The 16,422-nt window shown below is 41.3% G+C and overlaps 1 protein-coding gene across 2 annotated transcripts in view; it reads right to left on the bottom strand.

Moving 5' to 3' along the window:
- Positions 1 to 16,422, bottom strand: part of CNIH3 (cornichon family AMPA receptor auxiliary protein 3) — a 54,116-nt gene that overhangs the window by 18,440 nt on the left and 19,254 nt on the right. The window contains exons 2-3 of one of the 2 annotated variants that reach the window (XM_062573525.1): positions 10,067 to 10,135; positions 7,399 to 7,446 (exon numbers count right to left, since the gene is read on the bottom strand). In XM_062573525.1, the coding sequence (XP_062429509.1) occupies positions 7,399 to 7,446; positions 10,067 to 10,135 (117 nt within the window). The remainder of the gene's footprint in view (positions 1 to 7,398; positions 7,447 to 10,066; positions 10,136 to 16,422) is intronic. The other variant, XM_062573526.1, reaches the window with a different exon arrangement.

Genomic DNA, 16,422 nt, shown 5'->3' with positions numbered 1-16,422 from the left:
ACATGAGGCTTGAATGTTTACATGAGCCTGGAAGCGTTGCCATAATGAAAATGTTTACAAAGCTCTGATGGAGAAGGAGTGCCAAGTCTTGCTGAAAAGAATCTTTAGCTGAAGGTACAATAGGGCCTTTAAAAAATCACAGTACCTAAATAATGAAAGAAGTAAAGAAGGCAAAATGAAAACAATGTCAAAAAATAAAACAAAGAAATATTCACCTAATCACAACTAAAGCAGAATTACTCCTGCATTCTATTTTCTTCCAGATTTTTCTAGTATGTTGGACATTAGAAGGCTCATTATTCCTTTATGTAAAAAAATAACAAATATCTTGACAAATAAGAACACTCTGATATACTCTTGATATAACCGAAGACATTTTTAAAATATATTGACATATATCGACTTTTCATATGATAATGTTCGTTTGGAATGCCTTTGTAGTACCAACAGATCATATATTAAAACCTCTAAAGCAATAAGGACCACTGAAAAACTGTTTCATATTCATATTGTTTATCAGGTCAGTTATTATAGAATTCAGACCCTGATATGACTAGCAATGAAACTGCTATCAGATCGAAAGCCACTCAACTTGGGAATATGTGCCAGGCACCTTTGTGACACTTCCCTCTCCCAGTAATGACCAGACCCAAAGTTCCTGAAAATTATGATTTTACAAGGAGTAAAGCACAAGTGAAGTGCTACAAAGGCAGGGGCTGAACTGTCTAATTAAAAACTTGTATTTCCCACCTCATTCTAGTCAGAGTTTGACCTTCATCGCCTCTCCTGAGCTTCTCTGAGAATTTCTACACAAATTCAGACAAATTCAATCATAACCACCAAGAATGCACTGCAGCCTTTATTTAAATTGTGTCTAGATTATGTGAGTCAGTCTCAAATTCAGATCCAAGTCCTGCCCTATTCCACATGGTTTTAGGTCTGAATATCAACATTTACTCATCTCTTAGTAATAAACAGAGATTGCTCCAAGCTGTCAATATCAGTTAGGGACTGGGAACACTTGCATAGAGTTTTTGTCCCATCTTAGAGACAAATGATAGGCACAAATGCCTCACATGAAGTTGAACCCTTCCTAAATTCAGGGATATCAAAAAAGCTTTTTGATCTAGAATATGCTCTGTTTTGAACCACTGAACTACAGTGAAAAAGATTAAGAAAGTATCTGAGGTCATAAAAATAACTGAAAGAATGCACAGTATTTACTTAAATCTTTTTATACATAGTTATGTCTCCTTGGGTACAAACTTCCGTCTTTGTACTGACTCACAGGGAGATGTACCATTGAATAACTGCACAGGTAACTGTCGTACGTTTTCTACACACATAATTCTATATTCATTCTTGATAATTTATCCACTTGGCCTCTTGATTAGGGTTTATGCTGCCAGTCATGGAGTAGGAAGAATTTCCTGCCAGTTTTCCTGCTGCCCAGACCATTAGTCAAACTCAGCAGTTTCATGGTATTGATGAGGTGTGAAAAGAGAGAGCATTAGATACAGCAAAAAAGTACAACATGCATTGAGAAACCACTAACAATGATGAACTCTTTGAACTCCAGTGAGAATGCACAAAGTTCATGCGTTCCATCATTGTTACAATCACTATAAATAGAAAAAAAAATGTCACACGGTCCTGTGACTTGTTCCCTTTGTGATCCTTCTTGCAGGTGCAATTTATCAGAGCTCTGGATACATCAACTTTTTCTGTGAGGCAGCACACCGGTATTACTTCCACTGTCTGAAATCACCTTTTGATGAAACAACTGCTCTCCTCTCAGATAACACAAGCACCTAAACTTCGACAACAAAATGCTGGCTACTAGTTAGGAGGTACTGAAAATATGCATGTTACATGCCACAAACCTGAATACATTTACCTCGCATAGACAATCACAGAATGACAGAATAGTTGAGGTTGGAAGGGACCTCCGGAGATCACCTGGTCCAAACCCCCTCCACAAACAGGGTCAGCTACAGCAGGTTGCCTAAGACCGTGTCCAGTCACGTTTGAACATGCAGGTATACAACGCAGGCATCTTTTGGTTAAGCAGACTTATCTTTACAGTGTGGCTATGCTGCAATGTTTGCTTTTTCTGTTAAGTCTAGCTAAATGAGGAACTAGAACATCTTTACTAGAGCTGAAAATAATTTATAGTACAACTAAAGGCTACTATTGCTTCTATTTCCAGTTGTGCAACAAACTAACCGGCCTACTACTGAAGTCTCTGTCTATAGTATTTGTCATACCCACAAAGAAAATATTATTCCTGTCCTATTAATCCATATGGGTGGATTCACACTACTTAAAAAACTCCAAGTGACTATACATCACACTTGTTAAATTTACTTGTATATCCTTACATTAAGTGCTTTAATATATCATACAATATGATTAAAGAAGTACCCTGCTGATGACTATCTGCATGGAGAGCGGCTAAAAGAATATCACAGATTATGAACCCCCTAAACCTGTGATAAAGTCATCAGCTGACCTATCCAAAAACACACACTAAAAAAAATCACATTATCTCAGGCTTGTAAATGGTCATGAGGCTGAACATTGGAGAGAGTCATCAACGTAACAATCAGCAGATTTTCCAAGAAGCAAAGGTTGCCATCAGTCAATTGAAACCAGTTACTGTGACAACCAATCCTCTCCAAAGGGGTATGTCCACTATAGCTACTGCATGCAAAGAATGGTAGGAGCTATTGGTAGATGAAGGTCTGGAACTTAACGAAGTACAAATACAAAAAAATTTCACATGGCAATTACTCTAGTGCACATTTCATCCAAAATATGCAGGAAAAAACTTGTCATCTGAATAAGAAGAAACACGGAGAGACATTGCTACCTCTTAAAAAATGCAAACTTTCTGTAATATTTATCTGCATTTAAATATAGAATAACCTCCACACTAAGAAATTAATGTTTTCATCTGCTATTAAGGAAAAATTAAAAGCAGATGAAAATCTTGTTCCCTATTAACTGGTCCAGCAAATTTGGCAAACTTTCACTGAGTATTTTTTCCCAAACTTTGAGTACATGTATTCAATGCTGACAATAGGTATGACTTAAATGCAATATCAAGCTTGATCATCTTCCTTGGAATTCTCCATCTACATTTGAACCTGCAGTGTTAGTCCACAAACCTTCACGTTTCTGATAACTTATACCTCTGAATTACTGTTGTTTTCATACATATAAGTGGCTTTGACACTTTTACAGAATATTTAAAAATGAAAATATACCAAGTTTTAGCTGTAAATACAGTGAAATCTAATCAAAATGTGTATTAGGGAATGTCCTGTAAAATATAAAGTAAATTGGAAGAACAGTTTTATTTTTGCAAGGTAGTAAAAACCAGAACTTTATCTGGTAAACACACAATAAATTTCTACCACTGCTATCCCAGATCCAGCTTCATTGGAAACCACAGTGACAGAACTATTAGAATAGACCGAGACTTGACAAACCACAGCTTCCCAGCTAGGGTGTTAAAATACATTTTGAAAAGGATTAAGTGAAGACAATTTTTAACACATCAGCTCCTGATTTACCCTCCTCTGTTGCTGTTGCTAGTACTGGAGTGCTGAACTGCCTGTAATTCTGGATATACAGAAATTGTTCTTGAGGCGGGGGGGTTTGTTTGCTTGCTTTTGTATTTTTTAAGACAGTTCAAGTTCAGCTGGAATATCTTTGAGGTTAATGTCATCTTATCTGTGGTTAGATTTCTTGCCAAATTTATTCTCTTCCAATCATCTCTTCAGGACTTGCAAAAAATTCAATTAAAATCAAGATAAAGGGTTGAGCTCTGGTAGAGTATTTTCTTACACTTGCAGTTTTATGAATTTTATGCTTAATCTAACCAAAATATTTCCACTGCAGTAGGGAAATGAACAACAAAAAAAAAATCTGGCTTTTTATCTACCTCAGTTCCCTCCCAGGTAAGCTCCAGTTCCAGTTTTGCTGTTCATAAATCTCTCTTTCTTGAGTTTAATGGAGTTTAAAAACAAATATTTGCTGTTATTTTGAGAAAGGTCACTTGTATTGTTCAGCAGTGTTTGGTGTGAGCAAACTGAAGTTTGAAATGTTTGCTGAGAATGAAGCAAGTTCAATGAACTTTCCTCCTTACAGTAAGGATTTACCAGTTTAATTCAAATACCATGATGCTGTTGCTTATAATCATAACCTAATCATAGCTTAATTTACGTCTCCTCAAAAGTAAAGTAATAATATTAACAGAAGTTGACTAATTATATAGACTATAGTTTAATGTAGGAAATTTCTCATTGCCTTTAGTGCTAAAATAAGTATTTCCAATAGGAATCAGCCAAGTAGGTAGATTTTTTGAAATAAAACTGCAACTACAATTATAAAATAATATTGCTGTCATCATTTACTAAATATGTTTTAATAACTCCCCCAAATATTTTTTCATTAAAATCATAGCAGATCTATATGGCACACCTGAGCTATCCTGCTCCTCAACGGGGCTAAGGAGCCCAGGAAGACACCAACCAAACATCCCTGTGTTGCTTCCACTGGCCCAAGACAGCTCATTCACAACCCGCTTGTGTATCTCTGTGCAGCACTGTAGTGTAACACAGGCATATCCTAAGAGAAACAAAGGCAAGAGAGGAGCCTAGTGGACCAAGCAGAGGACAGTAACACTCGGACCTATTCCTAGCTCTTTCAGAGATTTGTTACAGAAAGATCAGTGGAAAACAGACAATTCCTCCACCTTGTCAGTGCTGTGGCTTTGTCTGCATTTCTCTTTGTTCCTGTAACTTTCCCTCTGTTGCTAGAGCAGTTACTTTTCCTGGAAATAGCAGTAGCATACGCTTTTCTGGATGAGTTGCTGATAATTTAAGCATCAGCTGTTCTTATGCTAGCCCAAACAGCAGAGCTGCACCACTCACAGGTAGGAAACTGATGACAAAATTTAGCAAAAGAGATAGCGCAGATGCAGACGGCACAGTGCTCACCAGTACCAGCAGGCCTCTTGTGTGAATCACGTAACAGCCGTAATGCACCGATGGCCCCACAGTGCAATACTCATCAATTCAAACCACACATGCCCCTAAACAAGCCATTGAGTGGAATGAGATCTGTGTATCCTGAGGGAACGTGACACAATGCTGCTTTCAAAAAATAATTCCTTCCTATTGTTTACACTAGGAAACAAGATGTCTGTCCATGGCTATTCAAAGTTCATAGCTTCTTTATATACCTCTCCAGTGACCAGAAAATACAGGTTGATCTAACTCTAATTTATAGCACTGTACTTGTACACATGCCAGCACCATACAAACCTGCTTCACACGCTCTCTTAATTGTTGCTTTAATGATATAGAAACATTTTCCCCACGCCAAATGTCAGAAAGTGCCTGGCTGCAGATCATCTTTCCAAAACTATTTTATGTTAGAAAATGTGGCTAAATTATGTAGTATCTGGTGACATAACATATACCTAGTCAGTCTAGTAATAATATCCTCCAAGTAAAATCCACCCTTAGGAGACTTGGCCTATTTTGGCCAGATTTCTATAGCATATATGGTATTGTATGCATATTTAATAATTCATGAGAAACCATCTTAAACAGCCTAGAATGAAACTGAACATATTTTTTATAGTCTACCTATAAACCTCTTTAAAATACAGATTTACAGCAGATCCTAAACATTAAATCTTAGTGTCATAAGTACTAAGATACTATAATTTTCAAAGTCCTTTAAAAGAAATAGCTGATCTCAAGCCATGGGAAAACATGTATGTCATTATTTCATAAAAAATAGAAACAGACCTAAAGCCAAATAAAAAACAAAGTTATAACATAAGGGATAAACTTAGTGCTTGCTGAAAACGTCCTAACTGCTATTTTCCTGTATCAATATAACAGACACGCAATATCTTCACTCTTTTTCCAGCATTTTTCCTCAATAGTACATCGTTTATGTTATGTAGGCCATAGATATCATTAGTGATTTTCAGATTTGAAGACTACAAATTGCCATAGTTATTCCAACTTCCTCTTCTTGTATCTCATCTCTCAATGAAAATAAATGTGTCCCCAAAGAATGTTGAAGGAGAGGCTGAATTCACAAACTATTTAAGTGACCAGAAGCAACCCAGTCCTTGATGTGCACAGAGTCTGTAATTTGCCAAAATGCTCCATTTTACTGTTCAGTGAGGCTGAGGCTCAACAGAAATTAAACACTGGTGTTGGCAAGGCATTCTCATGGGGCTCACATATATTAATTCATTATCGGGTGATATCTTTATATCTTTATATCAAAGAAACTGGGGCACAGCTTGAAACTGGCTGGGTGCCAATTTCACAAAACGGAAAGCTATTAATAATAAGTATTTTCTCTGCTTTTCACATCTCTTGTGTCATAAGCATGTTAAGTAAGTACTTAAATGTGCTTCTTGACAGCCACATGCTCATAATGGTGCCAAATACATAGGTCTAAAATTCTGATTCTTCTGAGAACGTCACTTCATAGATGCTGATGTGGCCACAGTAACCTCTTTGGATCAACCTGAGCCAACAACTCCTTGCCCTACCTTTCCCCAAACCTCTCAGGATAAGGCAATCAGTTACTGAAAAATATATCTGAATTTATTTTTTAGCTTGATTAGGATGCAATTAGCAGTCTGTACTTCACTCATGACCTTTTAAGGAAGAATGAAGAATAATTTAGGTGGCTGTATTACTCTGGAGGTGAAGGCAATTCATAGAAACTTGAATATATAAAGCAGAATAGTTTGGAATGGTGATTATTTTCACTTCACTGAGTCAAGATGACAGAAAACTCTCTATCAAGCTATAGAGGAAAGGTGTAACCTATGAATGTAACCTACAATTTATTAGCTCCTTCAAAATCTGCAGAAACTGAGGCATTCAACATCTCTCTTGGCTCAAGTCAAAATAAATATTATCTCAACCTTTCTATTTAACCATTTAAAAAACTCAAATACTAAACATGTCATTAATAAAATGTTTCATTTATCAAACTGTAAGCCACTGTCCAGAATTCGTATTTCTAAAGCCTGTATCACAAATGGTACCATCAGATGATACGCCTATACACACCTGAAGCTGCAACTGCAAAATAATGCATCATCTCTGAAAAGCACATTCCAAAATGAAGGGATAGATGTTCTGAAGTTTCAGTTCTTATCCAGAAATCCTGGCTTACGTTAACCTCTTATAACATATCTTGCTTTTTCTTTACAAAGTCACTATGATTTCCACTTCTGCAGTACAACTCAGCCTTCATCAGTGTGGTGAGAGAATTATACAAAAAGAAAATGAATGTACACCACCACTCAGTGGCTTTACTTCTCAGAAACTTCACAAAATCCGAGCTCACCTTTCGCAGGAGGAAGCAAATACGCTCAATATTTCTCAACCGCTCTCGCTGTCAAAGAAAAATGGAAAAAGAGGAGGGAGATTAGCTGGTGTTATAAATTAAAAACAATATATTAAAATTACAATAGGTCAAAAATTAATAATTATTGGGTTCAAGGAAGTAACGTATATTATTATTTTACCCAATAGTATTCACTTCTTATCTACTGCTTGCAAGTAAAGTAACTTACTCATTTCAATACTCCTCTAAGTTATTTTTTCATCTGTTACTGGGTATAATTATATAAAGTAGAGTTTCAAACCACAGCTGGCCTTGAGTTAGAGGCTACAACTTCTTTTTAAGTCAGTATTTGTGACTCTGTACACTGGTGCTAACTTACATCAAAAAGACTTGGTTTTGCATTTTCAGGTACCCAACCTCCGACTTAAAAAACAGCTGTAAAGATGGTACCTCTCTACCCTTGACAGTTTGCCTGAGCTACATGCAACACAGAGCTTAACCTATTAGTAAAGAATATCTGTAAAGTCCAAGAAATGTCACTTTAAGCAATGAATGCATTCGTAAATACTGAAAGTCACTATAATTGAGCAGTTTGCTGATGGGGCAGCAAAACCACTCTGCTTTCCAACAGTGTAACCAACATCCTAGTATTTCCAGTGATGGTAACTGTGCAGAGTAGGTCTGATTTTCTTGGTGAATTTCTCACTATAAGCCATTTAAAAGAGAACCTGTCTTTGATTTGTTTTATTTCTGAGAATTTTGCTTAGAGCATCCTTAGAGTCAGACTGCTCAGTTATGGTGACTTTCAGTATTTATCTGCATCTACTGAGGTTTATCACAGAACAGATCTGGTGCATTATGCCCAGTAGTAGTGAGGCAATTTGAAACCAAAAGCAATTTTACAATAAGTCAAAGCACTGGACTGATATAGATCTTAACATAAACTTATGACAGAGTAATGTTTTCCTCCAGACATGGGAAAAACTCTTCTCAGCAGTTACCTTTCTTAAACAGGTAATGGAATGCACCAGTACAAGAAGCAAACTCTTCCTAAGACTGTGCTCTTTAAATGTTTTAAAATTGCTCCAGGTTTTGAGCTTTATTTCTGTTCTGTAAAGAAATACCTCTTTTCCTCAACCTTCCCCAATTTTAATCATTTTAAAACATAAGTATGTCATTTTGGAAAGACTGTGACAGACTGATAGATACAAGACAAATAGCTTGCTTCTGTCTCTGATGTCTGTGATCTTAAAGAGCTTCAGAAATTTTAAGTTCATCATGGTTGTAATCATGAGACTGAATGTACACAGGATGTGCCTGTGCACCTGCAGAAACCTTTCTTGCCTTCACTGGAGCTAAGTGCAGACAGAAAGACAATCCTCTCAACAACCTTTAGAAGACAGATGCCTAACTGCAGCTGGGGAAAATCTATCTTTGGACTGACAGTTATACAGTGTGAATCAGGAAATTTGAATTCAGTTCTCAGCACTGCCACTGTTTTTATCTTTGATTTCTCCCTAACTCAGCCTACTTTTGATATAATGCTCTACCCTACCTCTTAAAAACATGGTAGAAAATACATGAGTGAGTACCAGATTTTCCTCACAGTGCAACGAGGCTAACTACCCCACCAAAGAAATGGAATGTGGGCACCAATGAGTATGCACAGGGAAAAGACAATTGACATTCAAAAAGACACTAGAAGAAATATGTAGTATTAAGAAAAGTTCATATAAAAAGATCTTCCTATCAATATAAAGCACACCAGCATGTGCACTGTGCAGAAGGCGGCAAACTGAGATTACTGCTTGACTTACCGTAAGAATTTTTGTACATGGCAGTCAAAATAATGCTACCAATCACAAAATATTTTGCAGCTCTTTACTGGAAATTCTACTGAATCTAAATATCATTTGCTTGTAATTCAACATCTTGATAGTCTGTAGAAATCAAATTCAGCACCGGTCATAAGCATTATAATTTCAAGGGACATGATGAGGCCAAGTTCTGGTCTTAGTTATGGTAGTGAAAATCTGATGCAAGTTTAACTGTAGTTAACCAAATCACTCTAATTCACAGTTTTACTTTAAAGATGTATTTTCATAAGCTTAAACCTGGGTTGCATTTTGGTTCATGAGGTAAAACCAACTTCACAGTTGTAGGATGAAATTTAACCTTTCTCACAGCCGATGCAACAGAATGTGTTATTAGCTCTTAAAGGACCAGGAGAACTTCGAGCCCTGTCATGAGACAGGGAGGTCTAGGAATGCACCTCTTACGCAATCCCTTCAAAACTTTGGTCAATATAGATGGCACTGGGGATGGTGGTCATACCATACGAAAATGCAGAAAAAGTAAATGATTTTTAAAAGGAAAATTGGTGCCATAGAATGAAAAGATAAAAAGAAAATTTTAGCATTACATTTTAAGTCCTTCAAAATTTTGAACTTCCAAAGTGCATTCCTGTCTTCTCCAGCAGGAAAGAGAGCTATTAGCATAAAGAGCTGCCATCTGGTTGCCTCAGACAGGCCTGGTAAGTCAAATTTGCAAACTACAATCATATTCACAACAGACTCTACATTCCATTCCATGCTCACACTTTCACTGATAGCTCAGAGCATCTTTCTCTTTAGCAGTTATTGCTTAGCAGGCTCCTGGTTGTACTCACTGCGTGGACTGGGTTGCTCTGATCTATTGGGCTTTTGAAGTCTGTCCGTAACTCATCAAAGGCGATTATCTGCAAAACAATTTTTTCAAATATTGTAATTAATGTTCAAATACTTTTGTTGTTGTTGTTGTTTAGTTAGATTCTAGCCAGATGCATTCCCTCCCTCCCTTTCCAAGACTTTAAGTCACTGCAGAGACCCAGAATCAAACTGTGCTTCAGATATTACACAAATTCCAGAGGCTGAGCTCCTGACTTTTTCTATATCAGGCTGGGGAAACAGAGCACAAATCAAATTCTTATAACAGAATACAGGGAACTAACTTCCTCAAATATACAAATGTAACAATCATTCTATGAAATGTTACAGCGTACATGTTTGCCTAGGTGTTCAAAAAATAAAAAGCTGCATATTAATACAGGTATTATGTAGAGAGTTAAAATCTCACCTATTCTACAGATATGGAATGAAAAAACAGAAAGCCTGAAAATGACCTGTCCATGATTTATATAACAACTTACTGGGAGACCTGATGATAAAACCTGGAGCTACAATCCACAGATCTAACTACTACTCTGTATCCCACTCCAACACTGCAGTCATCATGCTGAGCACATTTCAAATCAGAAAAATGTGGCATTTCATAACAGCACACGGCAGAATTCAACTTATTCAACTACAACAAGCCACAGTGCCAGAATAAACTGCAAAGGGACTACAAAGCGTGATTATAAATTAAACATTCCTCTCTGGGGATGCAGTATCACCACAAGTTAGGAGTTAGATCTGCAACAGACTAAGGTGAAAGACTGAATAACAGAGACTGCTACAAGGCCTCAATATGATTGTGAAGAATTAGGTTCATATGACAACTCTTTCCTCATACTCCTGAGCTGAGCCACCTGTTAACAGGGTAAAACCCATGCCAAAGTCGGGCACACATGCTTGTGTTTGTAATCAGCTCTCACTATCAGTACTGACGGGATCAACAGAAAGGGGGAAGGATGGCCTCGTAACAGGTAAGAGAGTTGCCTCTGTTCACAGCTCTGTCACTGATTTACCTTCTGATCTGGGGCATCTCCCTTCAATTCTCTTTGCTTCACAGCACTGGTACTTACAGATGTAGGTTTAAGATAGAAAACTAGTTAGGAGCTTCAAGTGACAACTGTTTTTAACTATGTATAATGGAAACAGCTTTTTTTATTGTAAATGCAGAGATGAGTTGAAATTTCTTTCAAATAATGAATCAGAGTGAATTTGCTGTGAAATTTCTTTTTGGTAGTCAGTAACAGCAACAAGCAGTTTGATATAATGATGATACAAAATGACAGCCAATACAAGAATAAGCTCATGTGGCAAAGCAGCACTGGTTTGAGACAACACTGGGAAATGGTATACTGGAATCATGAGATGGAACCTTTTCCACAAGAAGTCCAAGAAAGCCTTTAAAGATTCAGGGAACACAGAGGCAACATGATAACCCTCAAGCATGTTTAGAAGAGAAACCCAGTCACTCTGAAAAGACAGAGCCATTAAGGCAGGGCTCTGCTGAGCAGGGCTCTAACACAGCTAAGAGAAACCTTGGAGAAATACTAAGTGACAGTCTGGAAGAGAGATTAGCTTCAGATACACTATGTGTTTAGATTTTGGCTTTTCTTTTTTCTCTTTTTTTTTTGGCCACCATTCCCAACTTTTTAGTCAAAAACTGCATTGTTTGTTAGCGTACAATTCATTTTCATGCAGGAGGAGCGAAATTCGGTGCAAGAGGACATCTTTCTTTTTCCTGCGCTAGTAGTGCCCACTCTTGCTAACATGGTTGTAACTCGCCGTAAAGCATATTTACCTGTAGCTGTGGGAATTGCTACATCAGCTGTGTCAGAAGCTTCAACCCAGACAGACCCTCTTACAGCAGATGCTGCCCTACAGGTCTCAGGCTGCAGGGAGTGCTTGGAGCATCTCCAGAAGGCCTGGACTGATGGTCTGCCCTCCTGCAAGAGGTGTGCTGTTGTTGAGGATTTGTGTCCTCAAGTGAAAGAGTTGCAGGACGAAGTCAGTAGGCTGCGACGCGTACAAGAACGTGAGCAGGAGATAGACAGGGTGTTCTCAGAGACCGTACTGCTCCCAGAGTCCCAGTCCCCTGCAGCAGGGGAGCTGCTGGAGGACTCTGTGAAGGGTGAAATAGTACAGCACAGCACTGTCGAAGAAGGCTGGAAGCTGGTTGCTTCTCGAACAAAGAGAAGAAAGGCCCCTAGTCCTCCTGTAGACTTGGAGCTACAGTTGAAGAACATGTTTAGTGCACTCCAGGATGAGGAGAACCCGGACCTGGCCTCAAGGGAAGCAACTGGCCTGTCTGACCCTGTGCCTTGTGCGACCACTCGGAAGAGGCGACGAGGGGTTGTAGTGGGTGATTCCATGCTGAGGGGGACAGAGGTGCCTATCTGCCGACCCGACCCTTCCTTGAGAGAGGTTTGCTGCGTGCCGGGGCCGAGGACACGAGATCTGTCTGAAAGGCTACCAAGGCTTGTCCGCTCCTCAGACTACTACCCTCTGCTGCTCTTTCACGTGGGTGCTACCGATACAGAGAACAAACTGGAAACAATCAAAGAAGACTTCAAGGCCTTGGGCACGGTGGTCAAGGCTCTGGGAGCCCAGGTGGTCTTCTCGTCGGTCCTGCCAATTAGGGGGAGGCATGGGAGGAGGAGTAGGAAGATTTCCCAGATCAACAACTGGCTACACCACTAGTGTTGGCAGCAGGGTTTGGATTTTATGACCATGAAACATGGTTTGAAGACCAACAACTGGTGGGGAGAGATGGGATTCATCTCACCAAGCAGGGCACATTTGCCTTTGCAGATAGGTTGGCCAGCCTGGTAAAGAGGGCTTTAAACTAGGTAGGAGGGTGGAGGGAAGGTGTCATACAGACAGGGCAGACAACAAAACACAAGTTGGGTTGGGGGGGCCTCCAACAGGTGCATGCAGCTGGGGATGTGCATTTGGGACATGGCTATGAGCGACCCTCGTGCACCCTCCCTGGGAAACCTGCAGGCATGACCACCTCTCTGAAATGCCTGTACAGCAATGCGCGCAGCATGGGGAACAAACAGGAGGAGCTGGAGATCTGTGTGCAGTTGCCGTGATCTCATTGCAGTCACGGAGACATGGTGGGATAGCTCTCGTGACTGGAATGCTGCCATGGATGGATATGTGCTTTGTAGGAAAGACAGGCCAGGGAGGCGAGGTGGTGGAGCTGCTCTATATGTGAGAGAGCAACTGGAATGCATCGAGCTCTGCCTAGGCAGGGAGGAAGAGGAGGCAGTCGAGAGCTTATGGGTAAAGGTCAAAGGGCAGGCTAACACAGGGGACACTGCTGTGGGTAGCTACTATAGGCCACCTGACCAGGAAGAGAAAGTTGATGAGGTCTTCTATAGGCAGCTGGAAGTAGCCTCACAATGACAGGCCCTGGTTCTCATGGGGGACTTCAACCACCCTGACACCTGCTGGAGGGACTACACAGCAAGGCACCAACAGTCCAGGAGGCTCCTGCAGTGCATTGATGATAACTTCTTGTCACAAACGGTGGAGGAGCCTACGAGGAAGGGTGTCCTGCTGAACCTTGTCCTTACCAACAGAGAGGGACTGGTTAGAGGGGTGAAGGTTGGGAGCAGCCATTGCTGTGGTGACCATGAGATGGTGGAGTTGAGGATCCTACAGGAAAGAAGTAAGGCAACAAGCAGGATTGCAACCCTGGACTTCAGGAGAGCGGACTTTGGCCTCTTAAGAGACCTACTTGGTGGAATCCCAGGGGTTAAGGCCCTAGAGGGAAGGGGGGTCCAGGAGAGGTGGCTACTATTCAAACATCACTTCCTCCAAGCTCAAGAGCGGTGCATCCCTATGAGTAAGAAGTGCAGCAAAAGGCAGCAGGAGCCCTGCATGGGTGAGCAAGGAGCCCTTGGCCAAATTCAGACAAAAGAAGAAAACACACAGAATGTGGAAGAGGGGACAGGCTGCTTGGGAGGATTACAGGAATGCAGCCAGAGTATGCAGAGATGCAGCGAGGAAGGCTAAGGCCCAGCTGGAAGTGAGTCTGGCAAGGGATGTTAAGGACTACAGGAAGGGCTTCTTCAAATACATCAGCAGCAAGAGGAGGACTGGGGAAAACATGGGCCCACTATGAATGGGGCAAGGGCCCTGGTGACAAGGGATCCAGAGAAGGCAGAATTACTGAATGCCTCCTTTGCTTCAGTCTTCACTGCTAAGGGCAGCCCTCATGAATCCTGCAGCCTGGACGTGAGGGAGAAAGTCTAGAGAAGGGAACACTTTCCTTTGGTTGAGGAGGATAGGATTAGAGACCTTCTGGGCAGGCTAGACATCCACAAAACCATGGGCCCGGATGGGATGCACCCACGGGTACTGAGGGAGCTGGCAGGTGTTGCTGCCAGGTTGCTCTCCATCATCTTTGAAAGGTCCTGGAGAACTGGAGAGGTGCCTGAGGACTGGAAGAAAGCCAGTGTCACTCCAGTCTTCAAAAAAGGCGAGGAGGAGGACCCAGGCAACTAGAGGCCAGTCAGCCTCACCTCCATCCCTGGAAAGGTGATGGAACAGCTCATTCTGGAGGTCATCTCCAGACATATGGAGGAAAAGAAGGTGATCAGGAGTAGCGAGCATGGATCCACCAAGGGGAAATTATGCTTAACCAATCTGAGAGCCTTCTATGATGGCATGACTGGCTGGGTAGATGAGGGGAGAGCAGTGGACATTGCGGACCTTGACTTCAGCAAGGCTTTTGACACTGTCTCCCATAACATCCTCCTAGAGAAGCTCAGGAAACGTGGGCTAGACGAGCAGACAGTGAGGTGGATTGAGAACTGTCTGAAAGGCAGAGCTCAGAGGGTCGTCATCAGTGGTGTGGAGTCTAGTTGGAGGCCTGTGACTAGTGGAGTCCCCCAGGGCTCAGGACTGTGTCCCATCCTGTTCAACTTATTCATCAGTGACCTGGATGAGGGGACAGAGTGCCTCCTCAGCAAGTTTGCTGATGACACCAGGCTGGGAGGAGTGGCTGATACACCTGAGGGCTGTGCTGCCATTCAGAGAGACCTGGACAGGCTGGAGAGCTGGGCGGAGAGGAACCTCATGAGGTTCAACAAGGGCAAGTGCAGGGTCCTGCACCTAGGGAAAAATAACCCTAGGCACCAAGCTGGGGGCTGACCTTCTGGAGAGCAGCTCTGCAGAGAAAGAACTGGGAGTGCTGGTAGACCACAAGTTGATCATGAGCCAGCAATGTGCCCTTGTGGCCAAGAAGGCCAATGGTCTCCTGGGCTCCATTTGGAAGACTGTTGCCAGCATGTGGAGGGAGGTGATCCTGCCCCTCTACTCAGCCCTGGGGAGGCCTCATCTGGAGTCCTGTGTCCAGTTCTGGGCTCCCCAGTCCAAGAGAGACATGGAGCTACTGCAGAGAGTCCAGCGTAGGGCTACGAGGATGATTAGAGGGCTGGAGCATCTGCCCTCTGGGGAATGGCTCCGAGAGCTGGGCCTCTTCAACCTGGGGAAGAGCAGACTGAGGGGGGATCTGATCAATGTGTACAAGCACCTGAAGGGAGGGTGTCAAGGGGACGGGGACAAACTCTTTTCAGTTGTCCCATGTGACAGGACAAGAGGCAATGGGCACAAATTGAAGCACAGGAAGTTCCGCCTGAACGTGAGGGAGAATTTCTTCCCTGTGAGGGTGATGGAGCGCTGGAGCAGGCTGCCCAGAGAGGTTGTGGAGTCTCCTTCTCTGGAGATCTTCAAGGCCCGCCTGGATGCAACCCTGTCTAACGTACTCTTGGTGACCTTGCTGAGTAGGGGGAGTTGGACTAGATGATCTCCAGAGGTCCCTTCCAACCTTATTGATTCTATGATTCTATGATTTTGTTATGCTTACATAATATCTAAATTGACTGAAACTAATCTGATACTTTTAAACACATTCCTCTAATGGAATCAATGAATCTAAATACAATGATCTCACAGATGCACCTTTTGGGATGTCTGCAAATGAAGACAGTGTTAAGGTACCAGTAAAATTATTGAGGTCTGCTGTTGAGCACACAGAATTGGAAGAAAGTTTCTTCAGTGACAGACTCAACGTTTCTCTGGGTGGAGGTAGGAAGAAATAAACCCTCCCCAGTTCTTAATATTTTAAGTTCTATAACATATTTTCTTAAGTTCCCAGGAGTGGAAATCCAGTGATCACATGAAGATATCTGCTCTTATTTATGATAAAGTATATTTCTGTTTCTCAGTACAATGAAAAAAAATGAACATGTATCAATAGGCAGGCTCACAACTAGAAGGAATACAAGGAAACTCCCAAAGTGTT

The sequence above is a fragment of the Rhea pennata genome, chromosome 3, assembly GCF_028389875.1.
Source record: "Rhea pennata isolate bPtePen1 chromosome 3, bPtePen1.pri, whole genome shotgun sequence".
Classification (NCBI taxonomy): domain Eukaryota; kingdom Metazoa; phylum Chordata; class Aves; order Rheiformes; family Rheidae; genus Rhea; species Rhea pennata.
The sequence above is the reverse complement of the archived record's forward strand: the minus strand, read 5'-3'. Positions and strand labels throughout refer to the sequence as shown.